The sequence below is a fragment of the Scyliorhinus canicula genome, chromosome 9 (genome assembly GCF_902713615.1).
Source record: "Scyliorhinus canicula chromosome 9, sScyCan1.1, whole genome shotgun sequence".
Taxonomy (NCBI): domain Eukaryota; kingdom Metazoa; phylum Chordata; class Chondrichthyes; order Carcharhiniformes; family Scyliorhinidae; genus Scyliorhinus; species Scyliorhinus canicula.
The window spans coordinates 107,482,016-107,494,471 of record NC_052154.1 but is presented as its reverse complement, the minus strand read 5'-3'; the positions used below and the strand labels follow the sequence as shown (position 1 = coordinate 107,494,471).

Below are 12,456 nucleotides of genomic sequence, written 5' to 3'. Positions count from 1 at the left end.
CATCGGTACAAAAAGACAAAACGCAGCTTTTGATCGTAGCCCTGGAGGTAGTTGCCCATATCTTGTTGATCTCCAGCCATTTGGAATGGGCATCAATTCAGAAAAGGAACATCGACCCCTGAAACTACCTGAGTCCATGGCTGCTCTGGCCACACCCAGGGCTGAAGAAGCACGGCTGGCAGGAGCTTCTGGTGCTCCTAACAAACAGAACACTGTTGAGCCAATTGCTCAATAGTCCAGTTGCTCAACCAGCATCCAGGCCCGGCGACCAGACATAGCTGCATGTTAACATTCTAATTTGTGACACCCCTGTTGTGGAGGATTTGCAGGATCAAACCACGACCCTTTTCCGGAACAACTATACACATACCCCAAAGCAGGACCCATCCTCCACACTAAATGAGGGCATCTTGGATGAATGAGCTGTCAATTCTGTCCCTGTGTAACACCAGGTGCCAGGGTCCGCGATGTCTCGGATCGTGTTTTCGGGATCCTTAAGGGGGAGGGGGCGGAGTCCCAAGTCGTGGTCCTCATAGGTACCAACGACCGGGTTTAGATATTTCAGTAAGCTCAGGGAAGGTAGTAAGAGAGGGGGAGGGGTGGCATAGGTAGGAAAAGGGATAGGGATGTAAGGCACGAATTCGGGGAGCTAGGGTGGAATCTTAGATCTAGGACAAACAGAGTTATCATTTCTGGGTTGTTACCAGTGCCACGTGCTAGCGAGTCGAGGAATAGGGAGAGAGAGCAGTTGAACACGTGGCTGCAGGGATGGTGCAGAAGGGAGGGTTTCAGATTACTGGACAATTGGTGCCCATTCTGGGGTAGGTGGGACCTCTACAAACAGGATGGTCTACACCTGGACCAGAGGGGTACTAATATCCTCGGGGGGAGGGGGGGGGGGGGGGGGGGGGGGTAGAGGTTTGCTAATGCTCTTCGGGAGGGTTAAACTAGTTCAGCAGGGGATTTGGAACCTGAATTGTAGCTCCAGTACACAAGAAGCTGAGAGTAGTGAGGTCATGAGTAAAGTTTCAAAGTTGCAGGAGTGTACCGGCAGGAAGGAAGGTGGTTTAAAGTGCGTCTACTTCAATGCCAGGAGCATCCGGAATAAGGTGGGTGAGCTTGCGGCATGGGTTGGTACCTGGGACATTGTGGCCATTTCGGAGACATGGATAGAGCAGGGCGAGGAATGGTTGTTGCAGGTGCCGGGTTTAGATATTTCAGTAAGCTCAGGGAAGGTGGTAAGAGAGGGGGAGGGGTGGCATTGTTAGTCAACGACTGTATTACGGTGGCTGAGAGGACATTTGATGAGGACTCGAATACTGAGGTAGTATGGGCTGAGTTAAGAAACAGGAAAGGAGAGGTCACCCTGTTAGGGGTTTTCTATAGGCCTCCGAAAAGTTCCAGAGATGTAGAGGAAAGGATTGCAAAGATGATTCAGGAGAGGAGCGAAAGAAACAGGGTAGTTGTTATGGGGACTTTAACTTTCCAAATATTGACTGGAAACACTATAGTTCAAGTTCTTTAGATGGGTCCGTTTTTGTACAATGTGTGCAGGAGGGTTTCCTGATGCAGTATGTAGATAGGCCAACGAGAGGCGAGGCCGTATTGATTTGGTACTGGGTAATGAACCAGGACAGGTGTCAAATTTGGAGGTAGGTGAGCACTTTGGTGATAGTGACCACAATTCGATTACGTTTACTTTAGCGATGGAAAGGGATAGGTATATACCGCAAGGCAAGAGTCATATCTGAAGGAAAGGCAATTATGATGCGATGAGCCAAGACTTAGGATGCATCGGCTGGAGAGGAAAACTGCAGGGGATGGGCACAATGGAAATGTGGAGCATGTTCAAAGAACAGCTACTGCGTGTCCTTGATAAGTATGTACCTGTTAGGCAGGGAGGAAGTGGTTGAGCGAGGGAACCATGGTTTACTAAAGCAGTTGAAACACTTGTCAAGAGGAAGAAGGAGGCTTATGTAAAGATGAGACCTGATGGTTCAGTTAGGGCGCTTGAGAGTTACAAGTTAGCTAGGAAGGCTCTAAAGAGAGAGCTAAGAAGAGCCAGGCGAGGACATGAGAAGTATTTGGCAGGTAGGATCAAGGATAACCCTAAAGCTTTCTATAGATATGTCAGCAATAAAAGAATGACTAAGGTAAGGGTAGGGCCAGTCAAGGACAGTAGTGGGAACTTGTGCGTGGAGTCCGAGGAGATAGGAGAGGTGCTAAATGAGTATTTTTCGTCTGTATTCACACAGGAAAAAGACAATGTTGTCGAAGAGAATACTGAGATACAGGCTACTAGACTAGAAGGGCTTGAGGTTCATAAGGAGGAGGTGTTAGCGATTCTGGAAAGTCTGAAAATAGATAAGTCCTCTGGGCCGGATGGGATTTATCCTAAGATTCTCTGGGAAGCTAGGGAGGAGATTGCTGAGCCTTTGGCTTTGATCTTTAAGTCATCTTTGTCTACAGGAATAGTGCCAGAAGACTGGAGGATAGCAAATGTTGTCCCCTTGTACAAGAAGGGGAGTAGAGATAACCCCGGTAACTATAGACCAGTGAGCCTTACTTCTGTTTTGGGAAAAGTCTTGGAAAGGTTTATAAGAGATAGGATGTATAATCACCTGGAAAGGAATAATTTGATTAGAGATAGTCAACATGGTTTTGTGAAGGGTAGATCGTGCCTCACAAACCTCATTGAGTTCTTCGAGAAGGTGACCAAACAGGTGGATGAGGGTAAAGCAGCTGATGTGGTGTATATGGATTTCAGTAAAGCGTTTGATAAGGTTCCCCATGGTAGGCTATTGCAGAAAATACAGAGGCATGGGATTCGGGGTGATTTAGCAGTTTGGATCAGAAATTGGCTAGCTGATAGAAGACAAAGGGTGGTAGTTGATAGGAAATGTTCTGACTGGTGTCCAGTTATTAGTGGTGTACCACAAGGATCTGTTTTGGGGCCGCTGCTGTTTGTCATTTTTATAAATAACCTGGAGGAGGGCGTAGAAGGATGGGTGAGATACTAAAGTTGGTGGAGTTGTAGACAGTGCAGAAGGATGTTACAAGTTACAGAGGGACATAGATAAACTGCAGAGCTAGGCTGACAGATGGCAAATGGAGTTTAATGCAGAAAAATGTGAGGTGATTCATTTAGGAAGGAATAACAGGAAGGCAGAGTACCGGGCTAATGGTAAGATTCTTCGTAGTGTGGATGAGCCGAGAGATCTCGGTGTCCATGTCCATAGATCCTTGAAAGTTGCCACCCAGATTGAGAGGGTTGTTAAGAAGGCGTACGGTGTGTTAGCTTTTATTGGTAGAGGAATTGAGTTTCGGAGCCATGAGGTCATGTTGGAGTTGTACAAAACTCTGGTGCGGCCGCATTTGGAGTATTGCGTGCAGTTCTGGTTGCCACATTATAGGAAGGATGTGGAAGCATTGGAAAAGGTACAGAGGAGATTTACAAGGATGTTGCCTGGGATGGAGGGAAGATCTTATGAGGAAAGGCTGAAGGACTTGAGGCTGTTTTCGTTAGAGAGAAGAAGGTTAAGAGATGACTTAATTGAGGCATACAAGATGATCAGAGGATTAGATAGGGTGGACATTGAGAGCCTTTTTCTTCGGATGGTGATGTCCAGTACGAGGGGACATTGCTTTAAATTGAGGGGAGATAGATATAGGACAGATGTCAGAGGTAGATTCTTTACTCAGAGAGTAGTAAGGGTGTGGAATGCCCTGCCTGCAACAGTAGTGGACTCGCCAACACTAAACGCATTCAAATGGTCATTAGAAAGGCATATTGACGATAAGGAAATAGCGTAGAGGGACTTTAGAGGGATTTCACAGGACGGCGCAACATCGAGGGCCGAAGGGCCTGTACTGCGCTGTAATGTTCTATGTTCTGCACTATAGGGATTCTTGGGATTCTATGTATTATTCTGATAAATCTACTCCCCTAAAGGCCACTACATTCTATCGAGGGTGTGGTGCCCTGAACTACTCGAGTACTTCAGCTGTGGTCTAACGGTGCTTTGTATAGCTGAAGCAAAACTTCTATCAACCGCTCCTCATTAGGTTTTTATGTTTCATTTCTGTACCTCTTTTTGACATTATAATCATCTATGTATCTGGATCATCACGTACTCTCTGATTCATGCCACTCGACCAGTGACTTAACCAGATCAATAATTCTCAGCTCCATTTCTAGCTAAATATCTGTTTTGAGCGAGATTATTAAATGCCACACTGGAAGTCCATGTAAATAGCACCCATTGACACTGCGCTATCCGTGCCTTTCGTCACTTCTTCAAAAACATGAAATCAGGTTTGTTGAAGTAATTGACTCTACCAATCCATGCTAATGGATGATAATGGAATAGGATAGATGGGCTTTAGATTCATTTCACAGGTCGGCGCAATATCGAGGGCCGAAGGGCCTGTACTGCGCTGTTATGTTCTCATGTTCTAACTCTCTAATCAGACTTGGAAAGAACCGGGTTCGTTTGGGTCCACTCATGGATCCAGCAATGAACTGGCAACAAGTCCATGAAGTTGAGTGTTGCGACAATTTTATCCACCCTGGAAGGAGATGGGGGGGGGCTAATCGGCAAGGGCGGCTGGATCAATGCATCAGTGTGTGCAATTTGAGTGCCTGACCTATGTTCAAAAGAAGTATTCGTAGGCAGCCAAGGCCCCACCGATGAATTCTCATGGAAGAGATAGGCGGGATGGCCGTGTCCTCCTTGAATAAATTGAGCAATGTTTTGTGGTCGGTGATGACGGTGAAATGGTGGCTGTATACATATTTGTGGAATTTCTTCATAGCGGAAACCACTGCTGGGCTCTCCTTCTCTGTGCATATTTACATTCATCTCCAGCTAGCGTTCAGGAGGCGAAAGCAATTGGCAGATATGTGCCAACCTGTGAGAAAGAACCGCCCCACTGCCATATGGCGCGATGTCTTGCGTGACGATGAGAGGCTTTGCGGGATTTTAGTCAACAAGCCAGATGACGAAAACTGTTTCTTCACCTGTTTTGAAAGCCATTTCCTACGGCCTGCGCCACGCCCACCAAACGTAGCTGCAGGGATACCAGTAACGTTGCGTGATTTGCGATTAACATGTCATAATAGTTCACTTACACAAAAAATGATCAAATTGCTGAATGGCATGCACCTTCTTTGCGACTGGGTGTAAACCTTTGCAGTCCACCCAGTAGCCGAAATACATCACATCCTTGACGTAAAACATACTTGGCCCTTGCAGGCGGAGGTCAGAGTCCACAAACGGCGTAGAACTTCCAGCAGTTGTCCAAATGCATCTGCTCGGTTGCTCAGGTGACCAGCATGTCATCTAAGTACACCACTACACATGAAAACCCACTCAGGATGTTTTCCATTTGTGGTGAATGTATAATGCATAATTCACACTCTGTATCACTGGGTCCCTGTGGGCTCCGTCTGTGAGCCGTTGCATGGCTCTGCCCACAGGGGGAGATAGACATAGAACAGTACAGCACAGAACAGGCCCTTCGGCCCTCGATGTTGTGCCGAGCCATGATCACCCTACTCAAACCCACGTATCCACCCTATACCCGTAACCCAACAACCCCCCCCCCTCTAACCTTACTTTTTAGGACACTACAGGCAATTTAGCATAGCCAATCCACCTCACCTGCACATTTTGTGGACTGTGGGAGGAAACCAGAGCACCCGGAGGAAACCACGCACACACGGGAGGACGTGCAGACTCCGCACAGACAGTGACCCAGCCGGGAATCGAACCTGGGACCCTGGAGCTGTGAAGCATTTATGCTAACCACCATGCTACGTGCTGCCCTGTAGATGAGGAGCTTGTACAGGGCTCCACCCTTGGCTCCGCCCATGGCCCCTCCCATTACCGGAAGTATAAAGTGCTGCGGTCTTGTGAGTCTGCCTCAGTTCTTCTGGTCACAGGCAGGCTCAGTTGTTAGTCTATTAAAGCCACAGTTTATTTCCTATCGTGTCTTGAGTGAATTGATGGTCACATCAATTTAATAGACTTAAAAAACCACCATGGAATCAGCCCTCAAACCTGATCGACTAGAACTTGACCCGCAGGCCGCAGAAGCGAAGGAAATCTTTCTACACTGGCTTCGGTGCTTCAATGCCTATCTGGCTGCGTCGACTACCTCCACTACTACTGAAGAGCAAAAATTCAGTCTCCGACACGCACGGGTGAGCCATCGCATCTCTACGCAACTCGATAGTACCGACTTGTGCACCGAAGCCCTCGCTATACTCGACCGCCTATACGTGCGGCCTGTAAATGTAGTTTACCGCGCGGCATATTTCACTACCCGCCGCCAGCGCCCCGCAGTCGCTAGAGGACTACCTGCGCAACCTAAAAGCTCTTACACGGAAATGTAACTTTCAGGCTGTAACTGCCTCCCAGCATATGGAACTCGCTGTCCGTGATGTGTATGTTGCAGGGGTCCGGTCTAACTACGTGCGCCACCGTCTCCTTGAAAAAGCGGGCCAGAACTTGGAGGACACTGTAACGCTAGCAACCTCGCTGGAGGTCGCGTTTCAAAGTTTGAACTCGTTCCTCGCTGACCACGCGACCCCATTGTGGACCCCCGACCAGAGACTGCCTCAGGCCTGCGCTGCGCGGCCACCCGCCCACTCTGGAGCGCCATCGTGCCATTTCTGCGGTTAGGCCCAACACCCACGGCAGCACTGTCCGGCCCGCAACGCGACCTGCAGCAGCTGTGGTCGAAAAAGACATTTTGCTAAGGTATGCCAGTCCAAATCTAAACCCTCTAACGCTCCCGCTATTCAGAGCAATCGCTCCCCAAACTCGCAGGCCCCGCAATGTTGCAGCGTGTCTGCCAACTCTGCCTCTGCCCGACATGTGCGACTCATGGGCGCCATCTTGGCAATCCTACCCCACGCGGCCGGCCATGTGTGAGTCATGGGGACCGCCATCTTGGGTGCCATATTCCTCCCCGCCCGCCATGTGCGATCAACGGGGGCCGCCATCTCGGCCATCACCCGATGTTCATATCGACGACTACGACCTCCGCGGACAGTCATCACGGGGCCGCTCCAGCACCGCTGATGAAGCCACCGACTACCCGCAACTCAACGCAGTCACTTTGGAACAGTCGCGGCCAAAGCACCTCAGAAGCTCAATGATGTCCGTTCTGGTCAACGGATACAAGACACCGTGCCTCTTCGACTCCGGGAGCACTGAGTGCTTCGTTCATCCCGACCTGGTAAGACGCTGTTCGCTCCCAATCTTCCCAGTACGGCAAACTATCTCCCTCGCCTCGGGGTCGCACTCGGTCCAAATACAAGGGTGCACCGTTGCGACATTGACAATACAGGACGCAACTACTCTAACTTCCAGTTGTACATACTCCCAGACGTCTGCGCCCCCCTCCTACTCGGGCTCGATTTTCAATGCAATCTTAGAAGCCTCACACTCAGCTTCGGTGGACCCCTACCCCCTCTCACTATATGCAGCTTAACGACGCTAAAAATCGACCCCCCTCCACTCTTCGCTAATCTCACTGCTAACTGCAAACCCGCAGCCACTCGCAGCAGGCAGTATTGCCTGCAGGACAGGGTATTTATCAGAGCCGAAGTCCAGCGGCTCCTACGTGAGGGAGTCATAGAGGCCAGTAGTAGCCCCTGGAGAGCTCAGGTGGTGGTTGTCAAGACCGGGGAAAAGTTCCGGATGGTGGTTGATTACAGCCAGACCATTAACCGGTTCACGCACCTCGATGCGTACCCCCTCCCCCGAATTGCAGACATGGTCAACCAGTACCACATCTTCTCCATGGTGGATCTGAAGTCTGCATACCACCAGTTCCCAATCCGCCCGGAGGACCGCCACTACACGACGTTCGAGGCAGATGGCAGCCTTTTCCATTTCCTTCGGGTTCCCTTTGGCGTCACGAATGGGGTCTTGGTGTTCCAACGAGCAAATGGACTGAATGGTGGACCAGTACGGGCTGCGGGCCACGTTTCTGTATTTGGATAATGTCACCATCTGCAGCCATGACCAGAAGGACCACAACGCCAACCTCCACCGATTTCTCGAAACCGCCCAGAAACTCAACCTCACATACAATAAGGATAAATGCGTTTTCCGCACAACCAGACTAGCCATCCTCGGCTATGTCGTGGAAAACGGGGTTCTTGGGCCTGACCCGGACCGTATGCGCCCCCTCTTACAACTCCCTCTCCCTCATTGTTCCAGGGCCCTCAAGAGGTGCCTTGGATTTTTCTCCTATTACGCCCAGTGGGTCCCCCAGTATGCGGACAAAGCCCGCCCACTATTTAAGACCACACTCTTCCCACTGTCAGCCGAGGCCCGCCAGGCCTTCTACTGCATCAAGGAGGACATCGCTAAAGCCGCCATGCGGCGATGGATGAATCCGTCCCCTTTCAGTGGAGAGTGGCGCCTCAGAGTCGCTCGTCTCTGCCTCTCTGAACCAGGCAGGGAGACCAGTAGCTTTCTTCTCCCGAACCCTCTCCGCTTCAGAACTTCGACACTCCTCAGTCGAAAAAGAAGCTCAAGCCATTGTGGAAGCCGTATGGCACTGGAGGCACTACCTCCCAGGTAGGAGGTTCACCCTCATCACCGACCAGAGATCGGTTGCCTTCATGTTCAACAATCTCGCAACGGGGCAAAATTAAAAACGATAAATCTTGAGGTTGAGGATCGAACTCTCCACCTATAATTATGACATCATATATCGGCCAGGAAAGCTCAACGAGCCTTCAGAGGCCCTGTCCCGCGGCACATGCGCCAGCGCGCAAGACGACCGATTACATGCTATCCACAATGACCTCTGCCACCCGCGGATCACTCGGCGCGCCCACTACATCAAAGCCCGAAATCTGCCTTTCTCCAATGAGGAGGTAAAAGCCATCACCAGGAATTGCCCGATCTGTGCGGAGTGCAAACCGCACTTCTATACACCAGACAAGGCCGACCTGGTAAAGGCTTCCCGGCGCTTTGAACGCCTGAGCATCGATTTCAAAGGGCCCCTCCCTCCTCGACCAATCGTAATGTGTACTTCCTCAATGTCATACACGAATTCTCCCGTTTTCGGTTTGCTATCCCGTGCCCCGATATGACCTCCCATATACTCATCAGAGCCCTGCACAGTGTCTTCACCCTGTTTGGTTTCCACAGCTACGTCCACAGCGACCAGGGTTCGTCCTTCATGAGCGACGAGCTGCGTTAGTACCTGCCTCGAGCGGACTACCAGCTATAACCCCAGGGGGAACGGGCAGGTGGAGAGGGAGAACGCGACGGTCTGGAAGACCGTCCTACTGACCCTACGGTCCAGGAATCTCCCGACATCCCACTGGCAGGAGCTCCTCCCCGACGCGCTCCATGCAATTAGTTCCCTCCTGTGTACGGCCACTAATCAGACCCCTCACGAGCGATTATTTGTTTTCCTTAGGTGCACTACCACGGGGGGCTTTTGCTCCCATCTTGGCTGAAGACACTGCAGCAGCAGTATCAAATTCCATATCCGAAAGGTATCCGTTCACTTACACAGCGAGTTTGATGTGCGCAACCCGAGGTGCTGCCACATAATTGTTCAGTTCATCCAGAAAATACTGGCCCTCAGCAGGTGTCTACCTCTACCGGGGTGCCAGAACCTCACAGCTTGAGTTCACGTCGGGGCCTCGGACCACATAATAATAATAATCTTTATTTGTGTCACAAGTAGGCTTACATTAACACTGCAATGAAGTTACAGTGAAAATCCCCGAGTCAACACACTCCGGCGCCCGTTCAGGTACACTGAGGGAGAATTCAGAATGTCCAGTTCACCTAACAGCATGTCTTTCATGGAAGGAAACCGGCCTACCGAGAGAAGCCCACGCAGACACAGGGAGAACATGTCCCACAACGGCCTGAGTTCCTCTGCAGATCCTGTGGAGGTATCCTGTCGGACGACCTGGTCTTCAACCAATGGGCCTGCACGGTGCTCAGCCCAGAGCGGAGTACTTCCCTTAGTTGGGCGAGGTCGATCGTCGGTAGAGGCACTCCCTAAGGCATTCACTTAAATTCCCTGGATTTCCTGCATCCCTCGTTTGCCACTTTCACGTCATAGGGAAATTTGCACAGCTTGCTGCAATTTTAAGGACAGTTCAGCGAACTATTTATTTTGAGTGGCCACATTTTTAACGCCGCACACCAAGGGTCATGCAGCATTTCCGGCAGGGATGTACCAAACACGCAGAATTCGTCTATTTTCCGTAATCTCGCCAAAAACACAGTGACGGACTCTCCCGGGGTGCTTTCCGCTGTATTAAAGCAATATCTCTGTACCAATTACAAATGGTGTTACGTTAAAATGTTTCCCCACTAGCGTTATAGTTGAAAGTATGAGTATCAGGAGCTGCAGGATAGGTGAGGCTCCATATCACTCCCTAGATAAGTACGCCACAGGCAGATAACAGAATTACTGTCTGACAATCATTCTGATACTATTGGCCTGAAAAAACATGCATTCTTTCCGCATTCTGAGTCCAAACCTCCACATTGGTCAAACACATCTAATATTCCAAACAGTGGCATAGTAAACGAAAAGAGTCTGACCTGTATCCAGCAGGGTTAGTGAGGTGGCTTAACTGACAAGAGTTGCAGCGTCTACAGAAAACCAATTCAACCCTTGTCTCCAGTTTAGTAGACCACAAAGGGAGTCTACACTTGAGTTGAAGAAAGAAATTAAGTTTTATTACAATAAATATTATGTACTCGTTATGAAAGATCCCAACCAGGTCCCTTCTCTATGTCGGTATACTATCCAAACTGGCATACTTTATACAGACCTTTAGCTACATGGTTTAGGATTATCACCTCCTTTAATGGAAAGCTCGTATTCAGTGAGGTTCACTGGAGTTTAATCATTGCTACTTTTTAAGTCCCGTGCGGGTTATGACAGGACCAATTTCATTACATTGTTCAATTCGTTGCAAAACGGATGGATATTGGTGTAATGACCTGACGACAGATATGGCTGGAATTTTCCGGCTGTTGGGATTCTCTGTTCTTGTTGGCAGTGTACTCCCACCCGTGGGTTTCCTGGCGGCATGGGGTGGCTTCAATGGGAAATCCCGTTGGCAAGCAGTGGGAATAGAGAAAACCACCGCCAGCGAACAGCATGCCACCGAGAAACATGTGGCTTGGGACAGGCGAATCCAGCCCACCATCTGACATTTGTTTAGACAGAACTCATGACAAGCAATGTCACCTTCTCCAGTGACCCACAGCTGAAAAAAGTAACCTTAGTAGATTGATGTTTCCCTCACCAAGGATAGATGTAGTCTATTGTTTTATTATTTCGGATGTCAGTGTCGCTAACAATGACAGCATTTGTTGCCCTTCCATTTGACCTGGTACTGAGGAGCATTCTAGGTGATTTCAGATGGTAGTTAAGAGCCAACAACATTGCTGTGGAGCTGGATTCACAGAAATGGCTGACTGGGTTTGGATGGCAAACTTCCTTCCCTAATGGAAATTGACAAACCAGATTGTCTTTAAAATTACAATTAATAATAGTTTCATGGTCACCATTACCAAGAAAAGATTTTCAGATTATATGAATTGAATTTAAATTCCACCAGCTGGCATCGTGGAATTTTAACCCATGTCCCTTGAACATTAGTTTGGACCACTAAATTACTAGTCTAGTGACATTATAGCTATGTTGTCATCAACCCAAAATGTCCAAATATGGTAAAATTTGAAATTAATATTTTTTGATTCCTTTTCAGATGGCTTGAGAGAGAAACAACAGAGCATAAATGAACCGGATATATTTAGTATAATATCGAAAGCCAACAATGAACTCAGTAAGAAACGTTTAGAATGAAAGGTTTTAGCATTTTGTGAACTAAATATTTAAGTGTTGATACTTGTGATGACCCAATGGATTCAAGTATGTTGTAGCATTACAAGATAGACTTGGCGGTGCTCATCTTTAGAAACGATGTCAAGGCCATGGAAAGGATACAAAAGTAATTCATTAAGATGATACAGATGAGTAGAGATGAGAAGAACTGGCACGGTTGTTATTAGAGCAGGGAAGGTTAAGAAACCTGAACTATTAACATTGTGAAGAGTATTAAAATTTTACAGGGCAAAGAGGCCCTTTTGCCCATTGTGGCCATAAAGCACCAATCTATGCTGATCCCATTTTGCAGCACTTGATCCATAGCCTTACATACTATGGCGCGTCAGTGCTCATCTGAATCTTAAATGTTGAGGTTTACCACCTTACCACCCTTTCAGGTAGTTAGTTTGAGATTCTCACCAGCCTCTGGATGTAAGGGTCTTTCCTCTAATCCCCATAAAATCATAGATTCCCGACAGGGAAGGAGGAGGCCATTCGGCCCATCATGTTTGCAATAGCCCTTGGGCTACTTAAGCCCACGCTTCCACCCTATCCCCGTAA

The 12,456-nt window shown here is 48.7% G+C and overlaps 1 protein-coding gene across 1 annotated transcript in view; it reads left to right on the top strand.

Moving 5' to 3' along the window:
- The window catches only part of LOC119971595 (low choriolytic enzyme-like), a 312,743-nt gene that overhangs the window by 36,147 nt on the left and 264,140 nt on the right, over positions 1–12,456 (top strand). The window contains exon 4 of the mRNA XM_038807374.1: positions 11,777–11,854. Coding sequence (XP_038663302.1) covers positions 11,777–11,854 — 78 coding nt within the window. The remainder of the gene's footprint in view (positions 1–11,776; positions 11,855–12,456) is intronic.